This window comes from Salvelinus alpinus, chromosome 18 (assembly GCF_045679555.1).
Source record: "Salvelinus alpinus chromosome 18, SLU_Salpinus.1, whole genome shotgun sequence".
In the NCBI taxonomy this organism is placed as follows: Eukaryota; Metazoa; Chordata; class Actinopteri; order Salmoniformes; family Salmonidae; genus Salvelinus; species Salvelinus alpinus.
Window position 1 is genome coordinate 10,907,916 of NC_092103.1, and position 25,636 is coordinate 10,933,551.

Sequence of the window (25,636 nt, forward strand, 5' to 3'; positions counted from 1 at the left end):
GCTATTGTTTTATTCCTCGACTTTTGTAAAGCATTTGATACAACTGAACACAAATTCCTAATACAGTCGTTGTACACTTTTGGTTAATAATTAATAGTTATATTATGATTAATCTTAACACATCTAAAATATTTAATATTCACCGTAGTGTACGCCAGGGTTGCCCTATTTCAACTTTCTTATTCCTTTTAGTTGTAGAATGACTATATATTAGGATTTTAAACAACCCTGAATTTAAAGGTATTTCAATATTTGGAAAATATATACAAATATCTCAATTAGCAGACAACACAGCTCTGTTTCTGAAAAACAAGGGTCAAGTTGCTATTGCACTTAAAATTATCTAATCATTCTCTTCAGCTTCTGGTCTGTAACTTTACTTAAATAAATGTGAAATATTCACCATACATAACTCAAATTACCAATCTGTTGAGAATATTCCAGTGAAAGATCATGTGAAATATTTAGGGGTGCACATGGCGAAAAACCATATTGTCCATCAACATCTCAATTTCTCTGAGATTAATGAAAACAAAATCCATCTTTAATAACTGGCTCCAGCCTGACCTCTCTATTATTGGAAGAGCTGTATTGTCCAAAGCAGAGGGTCTGTCACGTTTTGTCTACCCTGCTCTATCGCTATCTGTAGCTGATCAAACCAGCAAGGAAATCAACAAAACTTCCCTAGACTTTATATGGAAAAATAAACAACACAAACTTAAGAAGTCTGTAATATCAAACCAAAGAGCTGATGGTGGGCTTGAAGTACTAGACTTCATTGATATCAACAATACCTTTAAAATATGTATGCTTAGCTCTGTATCTATATGGTACTTCATTCCCTGTCATATTTTTATGAGACTGTTCTCCTGCCAAATTACCCATCAAACTGTTCAAAGCAAGCCCTTTTAGCCTGGAAACACTGTTATGTCCACAACTTCTCCCCACACAAGGCACTTCTGTGGAACAACAAAGATATCGTTGTTAAAAACAAGTATTTGTTCTTCACTAAGTGGTTTGAAAGAAATATTATATTTGTGCTTGATTTATTTGATAAAGAAGGAAATATACTCTCTTATAGAAAGTTCTTAGACACATCTAACTTCCCAATACATGAAAAATGATTTAATTCTATACGCAAAGCAATACCTTCAGGACATACTCAATTAATGAAATCTCATCTGTGTTTTGGAGAACATAGATGCACAAATTACGATAGATGCACAATTTATGTAAGAAGGTTGCCCTCTGCTGGATAAGAAATGTAATAATACATTCTTAAGAGCTTTGTAACTCCAAAAACAAGATCTCTCCTAAAGGGAAATTCTTCTGGAATGCATATATTACTGAAATTGAATGAAAGAAAGCTTGGTTGCTCCCTCACAAATTTTGTATATCAAATAAAGTAAAATAAATGAACTTTAAAATCGTGCACAACATATACCCTTGCAATAACTTGTCTAAATTCATGGACTTAGAGGACATATGTGTCACGATCGTGTGGAGGAGAGACGGACCAAAACGCAGCATGTGGAAAATAAGCCATCTTCTTTTATTTTTTCTACGAAGATGAACATGAAACGAAACACTATTACAAACTATACAAAAAAAACAACAAACGACCGTGAAGCTATAAACGTAGTGCGTGCGCGCGCGCACACACACACACACACACACACACACACACACACACACACACACACACACACACACACACACACACACACACACACACACACACACACACACACACACACACACACACACACACACACACACACACACACACACACACACACACACACACACACACACACACACACACACACACACACACACACACACACACACACACACACACACACACACACACACACACACACACACACACACACACACACACAGGCTACAAACGTTCAACATAGACAATTCCCCACAACCAGCTAAAGCCTATGGTTGCCTTAAATATGGCTCCCAATCAGAGACAACAATAACCAGCTGTCTCTAATTGAGACCCAATTCAGGCAACCATAGACTTTCCTAGATACCTACACTCAACCATAGACACAGCTAGACTACTATACTAAACATAAACCCAACTACTCTAATAAACCCCCCAAACCTTACAACCACCCTAGACACTACAAAAACACTATTACAAACTATACAAAAAAAACAACAAACGACCGTGAAGCTATAAACGTAGTGCGCGCGCCACACACACACACACACACACACACACACACACACACACACACACACACACACACACACACACACACACACACACACACACACACACACACACACACACACACACACACACACACACACACACACACACACACACACACACACACACACACACACACACACACACACACACACACACACACACACACACACACACACACACACACACACACACACACACACACACACACACACACACACACACACACACACACACACACACACACACACACACACACACACACACACAGGCTACAAACGTTCAACATAGACAATTCCCCACAACCAGCTAAAGCCTATGGTTGCGTTAAATATGGCTCCCAATCAGAGACAACAATAACCAGCTGTCTCTAATTGAGACCCAATTCAGGCAACCATAGACTTTCCTAGATACCTACACTCAACCATAGACACAGCTAGACTACTATACTAAACATAAACCCAACTACTCTAATAAACCCCCTAAACCTTACAACCACCCTAGACACTACAAAAACCACATACATTCCCCATGTCACACCCTGACCTAACTAAAATAATTAAGAAAACAAAGAATACTAAGGCCAGGGCGTGACAATATGCCTTTTCTGTGGTAAAGAAGGGGAAACTATTATACACATTTTTTGTGAGTGTGACTCTGTGAAATTATTTTGGAGCGAGTTAAGTATCTACATTTTTTATTTCCTTAATGAGACCCATGTATTTACAATGAAAGATAATATGTATTATTCATGTAACGGCTGTCGTCGGTGGAAGAAGGTGAGGACCAAGGTGTAGCGTGGTAAGTGTTCATGATATTTAATAATAATCAAAACTGAACACTGAATAACAAAACAACAAAGAAACAACCGAAAACAGTTCTGTCTGGTGCAGACACACAAAGACTGAAAATAACCACCCACAAAACCCAACAGAAAACAGGCTACCTAAATATGGTTCCCAATCAGAGACAATGACTAACACCTGCCTCTGATTGAGAACCATATCAGGCCAAACGAGAAAACCAAAACAGAAACACAAAACATAGATAACCCACCCAACTCACGCCCTGACCACACTAAAACAAAGAAAATACAAAAGAACTATGGTCAGAACGTGACAATTCAAATGAAAAGAAAACTACGGAATTTGTCGTTCATTTCTTCATTCTCTCTGGTAAATGTTATATAAACAAATATTAGAAATCTGTCCCCAAATGCAATATATTTTTATTTGAAATCCAATATTTAATTAAAAACAAATAACAAAAAGCCACTGTATTCCCCAGGTGGTAAAGGTAGGCAATAACACGTCTGCAATGCTGTTCCTCAACACTGGGGCCCCTCAGGGGTCCGTGCTTAGTCCCCTCCTGTACTCCCTGTTCACCCACGACTGTGTGGCCAACCACGACTCCAACGCCATCATTAAGTTTGCTGACTACACAACAGTGGTAGGCCTCATTATTGACAACGATGAGACAGTCTATAGGGAGGAGGTCAGAGATCTGGCAGTGTGATGCCAGGTAAACAATCTCTCCCTCAATATGAGCAAGACAAAGGAGCTGATTGTGGACTACAGGAAAAGGCGGGCCGAACAGGCCCCCACTAACATCGACGGGGCTGTAGTGGAGCGGGTCGAGAGTTTAAAGTTCCTTGGTGTCCACATCACCAACTAACTACCATGGTCCAAAACACATCAAGACAGTTGTGAAGAGGGCACGACAACATCTATTCCCCCTCAGGAGACTGAAAAGATTTGGCATGAGTCCCCAGATCCTCAAAAGGTTATACAGCTACACAATAGAGAGCATCCTGACCGGTGGCATCATCGCCTGGTATGGCAACTGCTCGGCATCTGACCGTAAGGAGATACAGAGGGTAGTGCATACAGCCCAGTACATCACTGTGGCCAAGCTTCCTGCCATCCAGGACCTATATTTATTTTATTTGTATTTAACCTTTATTTAACTAGGCAAGTCAGTTAAGAACAAATTCGTATTTATAATGACGGCCTACCCTGGCCAAACCCAGACGACGCTGGGCCAGTTGGTCGCTGCCCTATGGGACTCCCAATCACGGCCGGATGTGATACAGCCGTCCGTGATTGATATATACTAGGCGGTGTCAGAGGAAAGCCCCAAAAATTGTCAAAGACTCCAGTCACTCAAGTCATAGACTGTTCTCACTGCTACCGCACGGCAAGTGGTACCGGGGCGCCAAGTCTAGGATCAAAAGCTCCTTAACAGCTTCTCCCCCAAGCCATAACACTGCTGAACAATTAATCAAATGGCCATCCGGACAATTTACATTGACCCCCTCCCATTTGTTTTCACACTGCTGCTACTCACTGTTTATCTATGCATAGTCACTTTACGACTACCTACATGAACAAATTACCTTGACTAACCTGTACCCCCGCACATTGACTCGGTACCTGTACCCCCTGTATATAGCCTTGTTATTGTTATTGTTTGTTATTGTATGCAAATTGCCATCATACAAACTGAGGCAGCAGACAAATGAATGTGTCATTCTCAACTTTTGGCCACGACACTACATATTTTCAGACATACATTCAGACAAAGTGATGATAAATAATAAATACATTGAGGGATGAGACATGAAAAGAGAACAGAGACAGCCGGGAGGGAAGGGAGATTCAGATATGGGCAGGAAGGCGGGTGTGAAATCAAATCAAATCAAATTTATTTATAAAGCCCTTCTTACATCAGCTGATATATCAAAGTGCTGTACAGAAACCCAGCCTAAAACCCCAAACAGCAAGCAATGCAGGTGTAGAAGCACGGTGGCTAGGAAAAACTCCCTAGAAAGGCCAAAACCTAGGAAGAAACCTAGAGAAAAACCAGGCTATGGGGGGTGGCCAGTCCTCTTCTGGCTGTGCCGGGTGGAGAATATAACAGAACATGGCCAATATGTTCAAATGTTCATAAATGACCAGCATGGTCAAAGAATAATAATCACAGTAGTTGTCGAGGGTGCAACAGGTCAGCACCTCAGGAGTAAATGTCAGTTGGCTTTTCATAGCCAATCATTGAGAGTATCTCTACCGCTCCTGCTGTCTCTAGAGAGTTGAAAACAGCAGGTCTGGCACAGGTAGCACGTCCAGTGAACAGGTCAGGGTTCCATAACCTCAGGCAGAACAGTTGAAACTGGAGCAGCAGCACGGCCAGGTGGACTGGGGACAGCAAGGAGTCATCATGCCAGGTAGTCCTGAGGCATGGTCCTAGGGCTCAGGTCTTCCGAGAGAGAGAAAGAAAGAAAGAGAGAAAGAGAGAATTAGAGAGAGCATACTTAAATTCACACAGGACACCGGATAAGACAGGAGAAATACTCCAGATATAACAGACTGGGGGTGACTTTTAATTATGTTTTACTTTACTTGGTAAATATTTTCTTAACTCTTTCTTGAACTGCATTGTTGGTTAAGGGCTTGTAAGTAAGCATTTCACGGTAAGGTCTACTACACCTGTTGTATTCGGCACATGTGACAAATAAAGTTTGATTTGATTTGAACTCTCATAGGTTTGTACATTTGTAACCCCTGACCTTACTTTAATTATTTTATTGTAGGTGCTTTAACTTTTGAAACTCAAATCATGTGTAGTAATTTTATTATTTTACTTTAATGTTATTTTATGTTTCTTCAGAGAAAATATACGTGTAGTGATGTCCTATATATATTTTTCCGTTATTGTATTATAATTTGAAATGTAATAAAAATAAATAAAAATACAGAGTTTCTAAACCCCTCCAAAATTATAAAAAATGAATGATAATGGCTTGGGTCGTTTTTGCTTGTTTTTGCTTTACTCAAAATAGCATTTTAGAGTTTTTAAATTGTAGCCTATAGAAATGCAGCAGTCTAAATGACCTTAAACGTTAAAAAATGTATAGGATGGGAAGACCTAGTCCGGACCTCACTAAAACCCAGACCCTAGCTATGGCCCTGCCAGCAGAGGTTATTGTTACACACTTATTACTTATGCCTCGAGAAAAGTGAAAGTCATAATATTCATAATATCACCCCACACTGATTCTGTACTGGTCTCTGTCTCATACGTCGTTGATGTTGTCACTGCTGCTGCAGAATATAATGCTCTTATTAAGAACAATGGCAACGTTAGTGAATTTACACCAATAATTTTCGGTGTGGCACAGCTCTATGTTACAGAGATTTCAATTGGTTGAAACCTCGTGCAAGAAGAAGACCCTTTTAGCGTCTCAGGAACAGACCGGACAATTTTCACATTTGAGGGACTGAAGTGGAGATTTGGTGACTTTGGAGTGGACAAATAGGAGTAGGACCCCCACCAGACCAACGTTTAATCGACCGCAAAACAACAAAGCAGATAGCCAAGGGCGTTTGGACCAGCAGAAAGTACGCAAACTTTTCTGTTCACATTTGGAATGTCGGCTGCTTCATGTGTGTTTTGCGTTTAATGTTCTTCAAGTTACGCGGGTAAACTGTGGAGGAAAACTTAAACTTGATTGATTTGAATTTATTTTGAAAAGTCAAAGTCACCATGTTGGGGGATGAGGGTATCTATGCGGCGAAGAAGAGGAAGAAACCCGTCCAGAAAAGGTAAGCATAATATGCTTATAAATGTACGATGTATTCACTGCTTTCTGCTTCTGGTCATGCACGTCTCTTAGATTAGGTTCAAAGTCATTAGTGTCCCATGTCGGTCCCAGACCGTGGTAAAGTTGGTTTGAGTTTCGATATATCTCTAGGAAGAGTATTGGTGGTTCCAAACTTATTTAAATTAAGAATGATGGAGGCCACTGTGTTCTTGGGGACCTTCAATGCTGCAGAAATGTGCCTCAACATAATCTTGTCTCGGGCTCTACAGACCATTTATTCGAACTCATGGCTTAGTTTTTGCTCTGACATGTACTGTCAACTGTGGGACCTTATATAGACAGGTGTGTGCCTTTCCAAATCATGTCCAATCAATTGAACTTACCACAGGTGGACTCCAATTAAGTTGTAGAAACATTTCAAGGATGATCAATGGAAACAGGATGCACCTGAGCTCAATTTAGAGTTTCATAGCAAAGGGCCTGAATAATTATGTAAATAAGGTATTTCTGTTTTTATTTTTAATACATTTGCAAAAATATCTAAAAACATGTTTTCGCTTTGTCATTATGGGGTATTGTGTGTAAATTGATGAGGATAAAGGGTCTGAATACTTTCCAAAATGCACTGTATGTCCCTCTCCTGTGAACATTCCAACTTTGGTTTGAGGTGTCTAGGTCACATGGTCAATTAGCTATTGAATTTTAAGTGACTTTGTATAAATATAGATATAAAAAAACAAGTGGAATGATTTTGTGCAACATAGCTCTCTATGTAAGGAACGAATGAGAGTTGAAATTAGGTTGCTAAGTCATGTGGTTGAAGAGCTATTGAAATGATATACATTAAAATATTTCTATAAAATCGTGTAAGTGGTATTTGGGAGAACCAAAGGCTGTGCAATGTGTTTCCCTCCCCTTTGAACAATACAAAGTTGCTTTGAAGTGCCTAGGTCATGTGATCAAGGAGCAATTGAAGTTTTAAGTCACACATTTAACTAATAAATTGAAGGGAATATATATATACATATTTTTTTCAAATAACCAAAGCCTGTGCGATGTATGTCCCAACCCTGTGAACATTGCAACGTTGGTTTGAGGTGTCTAGGTCACATGGTCAATTAGAGATTTAATTTTAAGGGACTTTGTATAAATATAGATATAAAAAAAGGAATGCGCTATTTCTTGTTGAAGTGCTAAAATATAATTCACAAGTGATAGACTAATATTGTCACCCATCAGACTATTCTTAATTTAATATTGTCTTTACATTTAATAAATAATATATGTGTGAAATGTGTTTTGATTTAGAATGGACCATTATCGTGCACCTGTCTCAAACCGGGTAAGGGAAAACAATACATGTCATCTTTGCACTTAAATAGCGAATGGAGAACATTTTTCCCGTGGTTCATTTTCATGCCAGCCAGGTAGACTATACTCCTGTTAAAGAGAAGCAATGTGCTTAATATTAGTAAAGTCGAGAAATAAATATAGTAGGCCTAGCCTATATAAAGCTGATGTGATCCTCCTCTTTTTAATCAAGGCCATCACTCTGTTTTCTCACGCAATTGCATAGCCTTTAGAAATGTTGCGCAACATGAGCTCATGGGCCCTCATGAAGTGTTTGATTAGATTTTGTAGGCCTACCAGAGTGGCCTACCATCAAAAACAATGGAGAAAATGTGTCGCATAACATTTTAACATGCAGGGCTTGACGTTAACCTGTTTATCCACTTGTCATTCAGACAAGGAGGTGACTGAAAATGTTGTTGTTTTGTTTGATGCAAACCACTTTACAAAATATAATGCATTATTATGCTACCCTCTGCCTATTGGCTACTTAGCTTATTCAAGCCTGTATCAAAATACAACACTGCCACTTTAAGACAAAAAAAAGCTCTTTGTCGGACCCGCTTTTCAAAGATGTACACGTTTTGTGCTCTTGTAGGAAGCAATCACTCCACCATTGCTGACTACAAATGATCTATGACTGGCTAATAACTCACTAACTAGCAAATAACTCACTAACTAGCAAAGGATATGAACAAATGTGCACATGTGGCTACAAGCAGCTCTCGCTTTGATCTCAAAACAAGTGCATCTACTCACGACCGCTCATGCTGTAAACACAGTCCAGTTCAAAGTGACTGGCACAGATCCATATATAGCAATGGTCTATTTGCATATAGGCCTACTGCAGCTCTGATTGGTTATGCTGCAGTACGGGCTGAGTGTCAATGCAATATAATCCTACTCTGATGCATTCTGCCTACAACAAAATCACTTGCATAGTTTTACATACTAAGTCTCGCATAGTTCGTTTTGTTTAGGTTTGTTGCATTGAAAGTGGCTAATATTGCGTTGATTCAATCACAATTCCCACAGTAATGGGAAACATAGTTAACACTATCAAAGGGGGAAAACTCTAGAAAGTTGAGTAAAATTCAGTCTCGTGCTTCTCTGCGCGGGCCGATATTTCATCATCCCATTGGGATCCGTCAAGACTGTGCACAGCAGAAATACCACTGAAATATTGTAGTTCCTACACATCGCCTTCTATATTCAAAGAAAATAGGCCTTTTATAGGCTAAGTCATTTTCTGAGCTAAACTGACCAAGACTCACCTCCGACAACACATAAAACAGGGACGTAAAATATTTATCTTGTCCATTCCCAGCGTGCCTCTCCCAGGTGCTGTTGGAGAAATGCAGCTCTCCACCAGCGTCATGTCCAAAAAATTATCTAACAAATCCTTTAGCAGAAAGAGTATGTGGCCTTTTCTGTAGCCTACAGGCTGGAGATAAAATGTATGACAATGTAATGAGACTGGAACTTTTTACATCATGCAGGTTTCTCCAATCAAATAGCCTAACATAAATGGTGCCCAATCAAATAAAGAATGCGTTGACATGTTAACAAACATCATAGCCTATCCTATCCTAAAAACAAGACAGGTCAAATTAAAATCCTCCAGGCCGGCTCGGTCCTCCCCTCCTGCTCCGTGGCTCGACGACTCATTGCGAGCTCACAGAACAGGGCTCCGGGCAGCCGAGCGGAAATGGAGGAAAACTCGCCTGCCTGCGGACCTGGCATCCTTTCACTCCCTCCTCTCTACATTCTCCTCTTCTGTCTCTGCTGCTAAAGCCACTTTCTACCACTCTAAATTCCAAGCATCTGCCTCTAAACCTAGGAAGCTCTTTGCCACCTTCTCCTCCCTCCTGAATCCTCCTCCCCCCCCCCCCCCTCCTCCCTCTCTGCGGATGACTTCGTCAACCATTTTGAAAAGAAGGTCGACGACATCCGATCCTCGTTTGCTAAGTCAAACGACACCGCTGGTTCTGCTCACACTGCCCTACCCTGTGCTTTGACCTCTTTCTCCCCTCTCTCTCCAGATGAAATCTCGCGTCTTGTGACGGCCGGCCGCCCAACAACCTGCCCGCTTGACCCTATCCCCTCCTCTCTTCTCCAGACCATTTCCGGAGACCTTCTCCCTTACCTCACCTCGCTCATCAACTCATCCTTGACCGCTGGCTACGTCCCTTCCGTCTTCAAGAGAGCGAGAGTTGCACCCCTTCTGAAAAAACCTACACTCGATCCCTCCGATGTCAACAACTACAGACAAGTATCCCTTCTTTCTTTTCTCTCCAAAACTCTTGAACGTGCCGTCCTTGGCCAGCTCTCCTGCTATCTCTCTCAGAATGACCTTCTTGATCCAAATCAGTCAGGTTTCAAGACTAGTCATTCAACTGAGACTGCTCTTCTCTGTGTCACGGAGGCGCTCCGCACTGCTAAAGCTAACTCTCTCTCCTCTGCTCTCATCCTTCTAGACCTATCGGCTGCCTTTGATACTGTGAACCATCAGATCCTCCTCTCCACCCTCTCCGAGTTGGGCATCTCCGGCGCGGCCCGTGCTCTCACCACTGGTGTCCCCCAGGGCTCTGTTCTAGGCCCTCTCCTATTCTCGCTATACACCAAGTCACTTGGCTCTGTCATATCCTCACATGGTCTCTCCTATCATTGCTATGCAGACGACACACAATTAATCTTCTCCTTTCCCCCTTCTGATAACCAGGTGGCGAATCGCATCTCTGCATGTCTGGCAGACAGTGTGGATGACGGATCACCACCTCAAGCTGAACCTCGGCAAGACGGAGCTGCTCTTCCTCCCGGCGAAGGACTGCCCGTTCCATGATCTTGCCATCACGGTTGACAACTCCATTGTGTCCTCCTCCCAGAGTGCTAAGAACCTTGGCGTGATCCTGGACAACACCCTGTCGTTCTCAACTAACATCAAGGCGGTGACCCGTTCCTGTAGGTTCATGCTCTACAACATTCGCAGAGTACGACCCTGCCTCACACAGGAAGCGGCGCAGGTCCTAATCATGGCACTTGTCATCTCCCGTCTGGATTACTGCAACTCGCTGTTGGCTGGGCTCCCTGCCTGTGCCATTAAACCCCTACAACTCATCCAGAACGCCGCAGCCCGTCTGGTGTTCAACCTTCCCAAGTTCTCTCACGTCACCCCGCTCCTCCGCTCTCTCCACTGGCTTCCAGTTGAAGCTCGCATCCGCTACAAGACCATGGTGCTTGCCTACGGAGCTGTGAGGGGAACGGCACCTCCGTACCTTCAGGCTCTGATCAGGCCCTACACCCAAACAAGGGCACTGCGTTCATCCACCTCTGGCCTGCTCGCCTCCCTACCTCTGAGGAAGTACAGTTCCCGCTCAGCCCAGTCAAAACTGTTCGCTGCTCTGGCACCCCAATGGTGGAACAAACTCCCTCACGACGCCAGGTCAGCGGAGTCAATCACCACCTTCCGGAGACACCTGAAACCCCACCTCTTTAAGGAATACCTAGGATAGGATAAAGTAATCCTTCTAACCCCCCCCCCCCCCCTTAAAAGAGTTAGATGCACTATTGTAAAGTGGTTGTTCCACTGGATATCATAAGGTGAATGCACCAATTTGTAAGTCGCTCTGGATAAGAGCGTCTGCTAAATGACTTAAATGTAAATGTAAAATGGACAATATGGAATGTACAATCAGGCTACTCCCGTTGGCTCAATTGTCATGATCATTGGTTTCAATTTTTGACGAGCTGATGATAGTGAAAAAGAGAATACTTCTGCATTTCCTGTGTAAACACATAAATAGGCTCAGGATAACTCCTCCTGATAAAGTTGGGTAGCTGATATTCAGAGCTTAAATAGCCAAATTGATTAGTCTGAGGAATCAGGTCTAAAAAAGCCAATGCAATGGCCTGTTTTACAAACAGTGGGCCTACCACATGGATGGCATTCATAAAATTCCATTGGGGGCAGACATGGTAGGCTATACCTCAGTAAGCAGGGGCCGACGCCTTTTGGACATATTGTTTTGGTGCATGCCTTGATTTCCACGTCCACGGACGTTGGTTTTTGGTCATATCCGAACCATATCTGAACCAATCATAGATGTCTATGTTTGGTTCCGATTTGGTCCGGTCTGGATCAGCCTTGGTTTGGCCCAAACATAGACGTCTATAAATGATGTCTTTCCATCTTTCACTCAGAATTTAAATTGAACCTAACTTCAACATCTGGAAAATAGGCAATTTTTTGGTCTCGCCTAGGGTGGCAGAATGGCCCGGACTGGCCCTGCTTCCTAGTATGACTCTGCAATAATAAGGTTGACTCCAAAAATCCCTCAGTCGTGCAACACTAGTGAGAAGTGTATCAGAAATTCTCTAGGAAGAGAGAAACTGCATATTCTTTTAAACAACACTTTATTATAAGATTTGCAAAAATGGAGAATCAATAATCGACTCAACAGTGCATAGTTGAAAGCTCAACGAAAAGTTCTCAGCTTTTATAGAGAAGCACATCCTTTTTGTATACGTGGCAGTCAGCAGATAGTGTGTAAAAGGCAATTAGTTGTCTGTGCAGATTTAAGATAGGACGAGGTTGTTAGCCTGAGGGCTCAACCGTCTAACTGCATTCACAACAGAAAACACTATGATGTGCTCCTTTCTGCAAGTTTCCATACATGTGACTTTCTGTAGATAGTAAACCCACAGGATGTCACATGCTGTGGTCGCTCCCAAATGGACCTTAGCTATACGCCCACTCTTATGACTTAGTCCCACAAAGACTAGTTTGAATCAGGTTAGAAAAACACTAGCATATAAAAATAGACTATTCTTTAAGCAGTAAAACACAGGATAGCATGACTAATTATTTAATTTTCCAAAACATTTTGTCCCTTTTGAGACTAAGTCTCAACCTTATAGAAAATGACTTACAAGCATTTTCATTAAACAAGCATTAACATTAAACAACATTAACATAACATAAAAGACTTTCTTACACTTAGTACATTACAATTGTAAATGACTTCCGTTGTCATTGAGTTTCAACCCTTCACATAGTGCAATTCACTCTCAGAAGGGGGAAAAAGTATGCAAGAAAAGGCAGTTGATAGCTTCGACTGGATGTTGTGCACAGGTTGCTGGCTCGGACTCAGGTCTCATGGTAGGAGTGTTGAAGGACAAGGCCGTAGTGAACTCCATTTCTTCAGCCGGTTAGGGGTGTTGAGGTTCACACTGTTCTTGACTATCAATCTATCCCTTCCATGCATCTAGACACCATCTGTGGTCACCTTCTCCATAACTTCGAAAGAGGACCGACCAAAACAACAGTTTAAGGCATTTTTGATACATTAAAACGATTTACCGTATGACAAATTATTACCTTCCCAATTTTCTTAATACAACATTCCCAAAACAAATGTCAAAGAGCATAACAACACACTTGTTGAAACCATTTTTCAAATTCGCTTATACTCCCTTATCATACTGACGACCTCCCCGCAGAGTTATCCCTTAGGGAGAAATTCCGACTGTACAGCAGACCCAATCTGGTGAGGTCTGCTGTACAGTCGGAACAAGACAAAACAAACAAACAACACAACAACAGCAATACACTTCTTCATATATACTAGAGGTGGGAAAAACGTATATTTACCAAAGGCCCCAGGGGACCAGTAATTAAAAACAACAACACTGCCTGTTAAATCAAAAATAACCAAATTAGAATAACAAATCAAATTAGAATTACAACTCTTGATAACTTGTCGTGGAAAATTGTAAGATTATGTTATATTGTTTGTATTACATTTATAATAGTTGTTACATTCGACAGAATAGAGTATTGTGTGTGTGTTCCACTGAGGATGGGCCTCTATGAGATAGCACTGACAGAGGAGATTTACGATGTTTTTGGGTAATAAAGCCTAAAGAGCATTCCAGATAACATGAGCTAATGGTTCTGTTCTATGCCTTATCAGGGAGAGACGGTTCCCTTTTGGAGTGAGGGGGCCAGACACTGGTCTTTACAATGAGAACTGTTGACACAGCAGTAACTCTCTGCTATGTTTTATAGATATTTTTCATACAAATCTTAACCTTTGTGAACTGTTCCTAAGATCTGTGATTCGTCATGTAAGTTGAGAGGGGTGTATCTTGGCTATAAAAGATCTTTGTACTTTTCTGTTGGTACTTTTCAATGGATCATTAGAGATAGCGCATCATTGAAAGTCAAAAAAGGCTATTGCAAAGCTCTTATTATTATTAAAGATGTAATTTAAGTATAATTCTGACTGGTGTGTAGTTTGTAACTCTCCTCATTTGGTAAAGCAGAAAAATGCCACCACAAACTCCGTAAAGAAATAATTGTATCCCATAAGGTAATGGTAAAATAGACTAGAGACAGGTGTCCCTCAATCAATGCAGTGCTCTCTCTCTCTCTCATTCTCGTGTTCCGAATCACACACAGGACTATTGCTAAATGTATACTTCTTCCTAATTATTAGTGTTTACATAGCCCATTTTACCTCACTAGTGTATGTGGGACGGTAGCGTCCCACCTCGTCAACAGCCAGTGAAACTGCAGGGCGCCAAATTCAAAACAACAGAAATCCCATAATTAAAATTCCTCAAACATACAAGTATTTTACACCATTTTAAAGATACACTTGTTGTAAATCTAGCCACAGTGTCCGATTTCAAAAAGGCTTTACGACGAAAGCACACCAAACAATTATGTTAGGTCAGAGCCAAGTCACAGAAAAACACAGCCATTTTTCCAGCCAAAGAGAGGAGTCACAAAAAGCAGAAATAGAGATAAAATTAATCACTAACCTTTGATGATCTTCATCAGATGACACTCATAGGACTTCATGTTACACAATACATGTATGTTTTGTTCAGTAAAGTTCATATTTATATCCAAAAATCTGAGTTTACATTGGCGCGTTATGTTCAGTAGTTCCAAAATATCCTGTGATTTTGCAGAGAGCCACATCAATTTACAGAAATACTCATAATAAACATTGCTAAAAGATACAACTGTTATGCATGGAATTTTAGATCCACTTCTCCTTAATGCAACCGCTGTATCAGATTTCAAAAAAACTTTATGGAAAAAGCAAACCATGCAATAATCTGAGTACGGCGCTCAGACGACAAATCAAGCCAAACAGATATACGCCATGTTGGAGTCAACAGAAGTCAGAAATAGCATTATAAATATTCACTTACCTTTGATGATCTTCATCAGAATGCACTCCCAGGAATCCCAGTTCCACAATAAATGTTTGTTTTGTTCGATAATGTCCATCATTTATGTCCAAATACCTCCTTGTTGTTTGCGTGTCCAGTACACAATCCAAACTCTCGACGCGCGTGCAAGTCCAGCGGATAGTACGGACGAAAAGTCAAAAAAGTTATATTACAGTCCGTAGAAACATGTCAAACGAAGTATAGAATCAATCTTTAGGATGTTTTTAACATAAATCTTCAATTATGTTCCAACCGGAGAATTCCTTTGTCTGTAGAATTGCAATGGAACAGAGCTCGCTCTCACGTGAACGCGCGAGACTGAGTTCGTGGCTCTCTGGCAGACCTCTGACTCATTCCCCTCTCATTTGCCTCCACCTCACAGTAGAAGCATCAAACAAGGTTCTAAAGACTGTTGACATCTAGTGGAAGCCTTAGGAAGTACAATATGACCCCATAGACACTGTGTATTCGATAAGCCAAGAGTTGAAAAACTACAAACCTCAGATTTCCCACTTCCTGGTTGGATTTTTTCTCTGGTTTTTGCCTGCCATATGAGTTATTTTATACTCACAGACATCATTCAAACAGTTTTAGAAACTTTAGAGTGTTTTCTATCCAAATCTACTAATTATATGCATATTCTAGCTTTTATGGCTGAGTAGCAGGCAGTTTAATTTGGGCACGCTTTTCATCCAAAATTCCCAATGCTGCCCCCTACCGTAGTGAAGTTAAATCTCACCCAATGTCTTCAGTCTTTCTAGTGAGGGTGATCAGGCCTCACCAGGAAGTCAGAACAGAGGTCATAGGTCAGTCAGCCCTATTAAGTATTTTCTTTCCCTTTTCTTTCCCTGTTCTTCCAAACCCATTTAAAACATTTCAAATCATTCCATAATTCCCCACACAATAAATCAAACATGGTATTAACACCACTTAACAAATATTCATAACAGGTGAGTTGTGTGTGCGTGCTGGTATGTGTGGTAAAACGTAGGGAAAAAACAAAGAAACCAATGGCCAGGCCTTACTTATTTGGGAGCTCCCTTTACGGCCAAATCCGAATACCTTTATACTTATAAAACTGCAGAATTTGTTCTGTTCTCCCAAGGCAACATTTCAAAGAGAGAGATTGGGACACCCATCCTCTCCTAATAGAGAAAATAAACATTTAGTTTGTTTACACTTTGCTAAATCTTAAACCAATTTACATCTTTGTTTCCTTTAACTCAGAAGCCTTCTCAATCATTCTCTCGATTCTGCCTGTGTCCCCACTAAATATAATACTTTTCCTGTTGTAAATGTAGCCAATATTGCCCCTACACTTTTTGAATGACCAACGGCCCCACACACTACGTTCGGGAGTTTTCCGCTACCCCTGCAATATCCATGTTAATAACAGGTTTCAAACCTGCAATCAAAACAGATGTATACATTTTATCAATATACTCATGAACCCAAGCTGTGTTTGAATACCCATACTAATATACTATATACTACATGCTTAGTGAGTATATACCTCATACTATATGCTATTAGTTCGTTTTAGTATACAGTAAACAAATGGTAACCTTTCAGTTGAGCTTCGCATGTCTACCGGAAGTTGATGCTGTTGCTATGCAGCCTCTTGCTAGCTTGTTAGCATAACACATGACTAGTTAGACATTTTACGACTTTGGGTGTTTTGGAAATTCAGACTGTTCAGCGCACACACTGCCCGCTCTGGCCAAGGAGCAGGGTTGATCCAAGCTCTCTGGATCAAAGGCAGTCAAGCACCCAAGCTAACACGCTAAAGTTGGCTAGCTTGCTAGCTACTTCCAGACACAAATAAGAGAACACATCCTCACTCTTACCATTCTACTCACCCTAGCAGAGCTGGTAAGGCTTTTTCCATGTTATCCAAAACGTTCGTGACTAACTGTGCTGCTGGCAAGAATTGAATTACGTTATTTTCCTCCAACATTTACTGACACTGGCCATATTCAACGGGTGTTGAGAGTTTGTAAATTCATCAGTTATTCTGCGCTCTGGTACATTCAGACAAGAGTGTTCTGAAATCCGAGCAGATAGCCAGAGTGAATTTACGAAGCACTCGTTTTAACAATGTCCATTGACATTGCCGTACGCTGAAAATACTGCATCCAAAATACCACAGTCGATTGCAGTTCCTTCACTTTTACTGCAGTTTCAAAACTGCAATCTTTTTTTGTTATGGTGAAAATTCTATATGTTGTTCTTGACCCGTGTCACTGGTTATTTTGACACCGTGATTCTGGAGCTCTTATCCCTGGCCTAAGGTGCAGCGTGAACACGCCTTTTGTTGTTTAGTCAAGGAACTGGTGTAGAGAAATTGCCCTGAAACAGTAGCTCAGCCTTCTGTTGACTACAGAGACAGGATATTTCAGGACAGATTACATAAACATAAGTTTGACTGACCAGGTATCAAATCTATTATACTTCTCCTCCTCTCCTGAACGGCCCCAATAGCTGATGGGCATCACCTCAAGGTATCCAGATCATGTCAATAATGACTGACTGACTAGTTTTGAACCTGGGTCATCTGTACACCACAAGACTGTGTTAGCTCACCGAGCTAAAGCCTCTGACAATCACATGCATTACTCCACAGTCTATGTTCAGTAGATTCCTAACCGCCCCTCATCCTCTCTTATCTGGACTCAGTCTGTTAGCCCTCTGAGCTAAAGCCTCTGAAAATCAGCTGCAGTATTTCAGCTCTGTTCAGTAAATTCCTAAATCCCCCCTACCCTCCCCTCCCCTCTCCTGCCTGTCCTCAGTCTGACGCCTGCTCCAGGGGACGGTGTGGTGATGACCAACACGTCTAAATGTCACCGGGACCGTCTGAACGGGGAGCTGGACCGGCTGACTGGCCTTCTGCCCTTCTCCCAAGAGGTCAGGGGTCGGCTGGACAAACTGGCCGTCCTCCGGCTCAGCGTGGGATACCTCAAGGTCAAGAGCTTCTTCCATGGTGAGTGGATAATGGAAGTACACACACACACACACACACACACACACACACACACACACACACACACCACAATATATCTATAAACTCACTGTTGGAAAGTAATAAGGCTATGAACATGCTCTACATTCATTACATTAGCAGGTTATTTTTATGTCAGCCAGAAGTGTGAAGTGGAGAGTATAGATTACCATAGACAACTAGGAATGTGTGTGTATCGCTACATTGCCACTGACGGAAGGGTGTCGGAAGGAACTATTTCCCTGTTTGACCACTAGGTGTTATGGGTATTATGACACCTCCTTTGTGGGGCTCTAAGTGGTAACGATGAGTCGAAATCCACTTAGCCTAATTATTGTTTTCTGGCACATTCTTTTTCTTTCGCGTGTTTCCTATAGCCCATAGCCAGCCATGGAGTCATGGTGCATAGGCTATTTACTATGCTTTGACTGACGTTTGAACAGCAAGTGTTGACTAGTTCATAAAAGGTGTCGAACTAACTGAATAAAGTCGATCTCCTACACTACCATTCAAAAGTTTGGGGTCACTTAGAAATATCCTTATTTATGACAGAAAAGCTGATTTTTTTGTCCATAAAAATAACATTAAATTGATCCGAAATACAGTGTAGACATTGTTCATGTTGTAAATGACTATTGTAGCTGGAAATGGCTGTTTTTTAATGGAATATCTACATAGGCGTACAGAGGCCCATTATCAGCAACCATCACTCTGTGTTTCAAGTAACAGACACATCTCAACATCAACTGTTCAGAGGAGACTGTGTGAATCAGGCCATGTTCAAATTGCTGCAAAGAAACCACTACTAAAGGACACTAAGAAACTTGCTTGGGCCAAGAAACACGAGCAATGGACATTAGGCTGGTGGAAATTTGTGCTTTGGTCTGGTGTCCAAATATGAGATTTTTGGTTCCGACTGCCTTGTCTTTGTGAGACACGGTGTGGGTGAACAGATGATCTCTGCATGTGTATTTCCCATCGTAAAGCATAGAGGAGGAGGTGTTATGGTGTGTGGGTGCTTTGCTGGTGACACTGTCTGTGATTTATTTAGAATTCAAGGCACACTTAACCAGCATGGCTACCACAGCATTCTGCAGCGATATGCCATCCCATCTGGTTTGGGCTTAGTGGGACTATCGTTTGTTTTTCAACTGGACAATGACCCAACACACCTCCAGGCTGTGTAATGGCTATTTTACCAAGAAGGAGAGTGATGTAGTGCTGCATCAGATGACCTGGCCTCCACAATCCCCCGACCGCAACCAAATTGAGTTGGTTTGGGATGAGTCGGACCACAGAGTGAAGGAAAAGCAGCCAACAAGTGCTCAACATATGTGGCTACTACTTCAAGACTGTTGGAAAAGCATTCCAGGTGAAGCTGGTTGAGAAAATTCCAAGAGTATTAAAGCTGTTATCAAGGCAAAGGGTGGCTACCTTGAAGAATCTAAAAAATCAAATATATCTTGATGTATTTAACACTTTTTTGGTTACTTCATGATTCCATATGTGTTATTTCATAGTTTTGATGTCTTCACTATTATTCTACAATGTATAAAATAGTTTTTTTTTTTTTAAACCTTTAGGTGTTCTAAAACTTTTGACTGGTAGTGTATATTGCACTAAAACTGTAAATAAGACTTTCATCTCTAGGAAAGACAGGTTTAATGTTAAAAAAGGTTTAATGTTCTCCACTTAGTAAATCGTCCTGTTTATAGGCCTAGATGATATCCAAAATAATTAACAATACACTGAATTCATACATTTTCAGTAATTCAATTGTAGTTTCTACTCAATACCACAACTCATTTTACCAATCTGGGGGGGTAAAGTATTAAATAAGTTCGCTGTGTATTTCGGATGGAATCAAGGCATTGGAATGTTATTCAGTCTCTCGGTCCCAGCTTTGATGCCCCTGTACTGACCTCACCTTCTGGATGATAGCGGGGTGAACAGGCAGTGGCTCGGGTGGTTATTGTCCTTGATTATCTTTTTGGCCTTCCTGTAGGTGTTCTGGTGGGCAGGTAGTTTGCCCCCAATGATGCGTTTGGCAGACCGCACCACCCTCTGGAGAGCCCTGCGGTTTGACATGCACCCAAATTAATATAGTTGGTTCACGGTTGGTTTTGATATTTTTACCGGCATGTTATGGTCGGGTCTGGTGTAGATGGACAAAATCAATATGCACGCGTTGGCGCTCACGCCTGGCGGGTGTAGTCAGTATGCAACTCTGTTTACATCTGTACCTATGTAAAGCCTGGCTAAATTCCCAATCTGGCCCTCAACCATCACGGTCACCTAATAATCCCCAGTTTACAATTGGCTCATTCATCCCCCTCCTCTCCCCTGTAACTATTCCCCAGGTCGTTGCTGCAAATGAGAACGTGTTCTCAGTCAACTTACCTGGTAAAATAACTGTAAAATAAATAAATAAATAAAATAAAAGCCTGGCCGGTATAGTCAGTATGCAACTCTGTTTACATCTGTACCTATGTAAAGCCTGGCCGGTGTAGTCAGCATGCAACTCTGTTTACATCTGTACATATGTAAAGCCTGGCCGGTATAGTCAGCATGCAACTCTGTTTACATCTGTACATATGTAAAGCCTGGCCGGTATAGTCAGTATGCAACTCTGTTTACATCTGTACCTATGTAAAGCCTGGCCGGTATAGTCAGTATGCAACTCTGTTTACATCTGTACATATGTAAAGCCTGGCCGGTATAGTCAGTATGCAACTCTGTTTACATCTGTACCTATGTAAAGCCTGGCCGGTATAGTCAGTATGCAACTCTGTTTACATCTGTACCTATGTAAAGCCTGGCCGGTGTAGTCAGTATGCAACTCTGTTTACATCTGTACATATGTAAAGCCTGGCCGGTGTAGTCAGTATGCAACTCTGTTTGTAAAGCCTGGCCGGTGTAGTCAGTATGCAACTCTGTTTACATCTGTACCTATGTAAAGCCTGGCCGGTGTAGTCAGTATGCAACTCTGTTTACATCTGTACCTATGTAAAGCCTGGCCGGTGTAGTCAGTATGCAACTCTGTTTACATCTGTACCTATGTAAAGCCTGGCCGGTGTAGTCAGTATGCAACTCTGTTTGTAAAGCCTGGCCGGTGTAGTCAGCATGCAACTCTGTTTACATCTGTACCTATGTAAAGCCTGGCAGGTGTAGTCAGCTTGCAACTCTGTTTACATCTGTACCTATGTAAACGCAATGTGGACATCTCCTCTACCCACACCACGTCCAGCAAGAATGTACATACTCTACAAATGGAGGCTGTGTGTGTGTGTGTTTGTGCGTGCGTGCGTGCGAGTGAGTGATAGGGTTTCCATTAGGAAAATGTGGCACAGGACATTTGACCGGCAGCATTTTCATTTATTGGACATTTGAGAAATGTACCGGATCCATATGCATTGGTTGCGTAACCTGATTAGGGCATCCACCAACGGTGCTCAGAATGACAGGAAGCACGTTTAGATGATGGTAATTCACATGAACAGAACATGTAAATAGAGGAAGCAACGATGTGCTGTCCTTCTTATCGAATTCTGAGGTGTACTCTGAAGATGTTAGAATAACTGTCCACATTTACTTTCCCCTCGGCCAATAAGATGAGTAACGAACAGCAACATTATGTCAATCTACTATCCCCCATAGTAGAAAAGTTGACCTATTCTATTGGTCAGCTTGTTGAGAAGGAAATAGCCTATTCTTAACTTCTTTGGGATAGGGGGCGCTATTTTCACTTTGGGAAAAAATCGTGCCCAATTTAAACGGCCTCGTATTCTATTCTAGATCGTACAATATGCATATTATTATTACTATTGGATAGAAAACACTCAAGTTTCTAAAACCGTTTGAATTATATCTGTGAGTAAAACATAACTCATTTTGCAGCAAACTTCCTGTCAGGAAGTGAAAAATCTGAAATCGAGGCTCTGTTCCAGGGCCTTCCTATTCATTTGCTTGAAATCTATGGATATACATGCACATCATACGCCTTCCACTAGATGTCAACAGGCAGTGGGAGGTGGAATGGGGTGTCTAGCTTGATCTGAGGTCGAACAAGAGCTCTTGGAATGACGTGACCCCAAATTTCCTTTGTTCAGCAAGGCGCGGGAAGGAACCCTGGATTGCCTTCTGAAAAGCTTTCGGTATAGACGGCTAATATCTCCGGCTTTGATTTTATTTGATACATGTGATAATATCATCGTAAAGTATGTTTTTTCAATATAGTTTTATCAGATTATTGAACGTTTATCGGGAGTTTTGGCGTTTTCCGTTCTCTGCGTTTGGTGAAGATGGACAACTTCGCGCCACTTGGCTAGCTTTGGTTGCTAATTCGACAGGAGAAGAGGACATTCTAACACCAAACAACGATTATTCTGGACAAAGGACTCCTTGTACAACATTCTGATGGAAGCTCAGCAAAAGTAGTAACCATTTATGATGTTATTTCGTATTTCTGTGGAAAATGTTTAGTACTATTTTCCGCCCTCATTGCAGGCGCTGTCTCGCTATAATGTAAGCTGTATGTCGTACTAAAGTTATTTTTAGAATTATAACACGGCGATTGCATTAAGAACTAGTGTATCTTTCATTTGCTGTACAACATGTATTTTGTAGTAAAGTTTATGATGAGGTCTTTGATTAGATTAGGTGAGTGTCAGAAATATATCCGGATAATTTTGTGCAGTTTGGCTACGTATTCACATTGTAAAACCACGATTTGTACCGCTAAATATGCACATTTTCGAACAAAACATATATGTATTGTGTAACATGATGTTATAGGACTGTCATCTGATGAAGTTTGTCAAGGTTAGTGAATAATTTTATATCTTTTGCTGTTTTTTTGCGATCGCTACCTTTGCGGTGAATGAATGCGGTTGTGTGGTTGGCTATTGTGGTACGCTAATATAATGCTATATTGTGTTTTCGCTGTAAAACACTTCAAAAATCAGAAATATTGGCTGGATTCACAAGATGTTTATCTTTCATTTGCTGTACACCATGTATTTTTCATAAATGTTTTATGATGAGTATTTAGGTATTTCACGTTGCTCTCTGTAGTTATTCTTGCTGCTTCGGTGCTATTTGTGATTGTAGCTGCAATGTAAAACTATGATTTATACCTGAAATATGCAGATTTTTCGAACAAAACATAGATTTATTGTATAACATGTTATAAGACTGTCATCTGAAGAAGTTGTTTCTTGGTTAGTGACTAATTCTATCTCTATTTGGGGGTTTTGTGCAAGCTACCTGTGCTGTGAAAGAAATGTCTGTGCTTTTTTGTATTTGGTGGTGAGCTAACATAAATATACGTGGTGTTTTCGCTGTAAAACATTTTAAAAATCGGACATGTTGGCTGGATTCACAAGATGTTTATCTTTCATTTGCTGTATTGGACTTGTTAATGTGTGAAAGTTAAATATTTCTAAAAAATATGTTTTGAATTTCGCACGCTGCCTTTTCAGTGGAATGTGGGGGGGCTAGACAGGTTAACAGACTCTGGGACAGTTACGGGATGATAGATCCCAAATTCATATATATATAGGACTAGGCTACGATAAAAAAAAGTTAAAAAGCAACGAGTCTGATCCAACAGATCAGATTGTTTAACTTAAAATGTTGATAATAAGCGCAGCAATGCGCACAAGGCAGTAGGCTACGCACAACTGTTTTTCCATAATGCAATTAGCCCGGAAAACACCGTTGTCAAAAGCGCACCGCACATGCGAGGGACAGAAATTTAAATATCCGTTTGACATTTAGAAAGAAGGGAGATCTAATATGCAACAACTGACAGTCAGATTTTCCACTGAAAGCCTCTGTATCTGTACGTGTGATAAATAAGATACATAACAAATATAATGTATACGCGCCAATTTAATTCCACTAAATTATGCAAATGAAGCTTTAGACCGATAAGCATGACCAGTCAAATGAAGTTCCATAGACTGGTATTTCCATCAAGGAATAGGCTAAAAAGCATTATTTCACAATGGGATTTTTTCTTCTTCTCCAGGGAAATTGACTGGTGCTACTTTTATTTATCAGCTTTTCCATTTTTTTATAGGCCAAAAGCCAGCTATTCCTGGCTAAAGGTGTGTATGTGTGTGTGTGTGTGTGTGTGTGTTTGTGTGTTTGTGTGCGCACGTGCAATAGTGGTGTAATAGAGATATCTGTGCCAGTTTATAGTTAATCAAGCTATTCATTATCAAAATGGCTCGAGGGGTTCTGGAACACACTCACAGTGACGCACTGTTAGAATGTCTGACAGGACAAGCTATTGTCGGTCACCTCATTTTGTCTTCTCTGACCGCTGAATCCTAACCTCAGAGCTGTCTCTGTAACTCAAACCTTTTTCACTCAAATCTTCCATTGCATGATCAATGAGTGATTTAAATGAATGTCTTGAGTTAAAGCACATGCACAAATCTCAAGTCAAGATTCAGCCCTCCATGTTGAGTGTTTGTTCCTCAGAGTTTAGGTGCAGCTCTTGATGTTCTGTATGTCCTGTATGGTTAATGGTTGTGTAGTTCCCATGTCTTTGTCCTGTTGTCTGTCTGTCAGAGGTGGCTGAAGCCTGGCTGTCTGTTGTCTGTCTGACAGGATGATTCCCTCCCAGGGAGAGGAGAACAAAGAGACTTAATAGAGAGGTGAATTTATCTGACCCAGATTTGGTCGTGTGTGTGTGTGTGTGTGTGTCTGGGCCTCTTTATCGCCCCTGTATGTGTGTGTGTTGTTCTGTAGTAATTGCCCATGGTACACTGCCAGGGTACAGTACCATCTCAGTCTGTGTTTGGCAGAACTCCACCTAGTGCTGGACCATATGGCCTAAAAATGATATCTACATTTTTTCAAACTTATGGGCGATTCATGATATATACAGTATCTTGATTAAAAAAAATATATTTTCTCTAAATAAGCGTTGTTGTACAATTTAAAGGTCAAATACTTTTTTATTTAACCTTTATTTAACTAGGCAAGTCAGTTAAGAACAAATTCTTGTTTACAAAGACGGCCTACCAAAAGGCAAAAGGCCTCCTGCAGGGACGGGGGCTGGGATAAAATGTGTTTTAATATAGGACAAAACACACATCACGACAGATCACGAAAGACACCACAATACGACATACAGAGAGACCTAAGACAACAACCTAGCATGGCAGCAACACATGACAACACAGCATGGTAGAAAACA

General features: G+C 41.1%; 1 protein-coding gene across 10 annotated transcripts in view; it reads left to right on the forward strand.

Annotated features, from left to right (window-relative positions):
- The first annotated feature begins 6,322 nt into the window (after positions 1-6,322).
- The window catches only part of LOC139543695 (aryl hydrocarbon receptor-like), a 48,515-nt gene continuing 29,201 nt past the window's right edge, over positions 6,323-25,636 (forward strand). The window contains exons 1-4 of one of the 10 annotated variants that reach the window (XM_071350019.1): positions 6,328-6,834; positions 10,226-10,455; positions 10,661-10,756; positions 10,906-18,246. In XM_071350019.1, coding sequence (XP_071206120.1) covers positions 10,946-11,695 — 750 coding nt within the window. In that variant the 5' untranslated portion in view covers positions 6,328-6,834; positions 10,226-10,455; positions 10,661-10,756; positions 10,906-10,945 and the 3' untranslated portion in view covers positions 11,696-18,246. Of the gene's footprint in view, positions 6,835-10,225; positions 18,409-25,636 lie in introns of those variants that run through there. The other 9 variants (XM_071350012.1, XM_071350017.1, XM_071350015.1 and 6 more) reach the window with 9 other exon arrangements.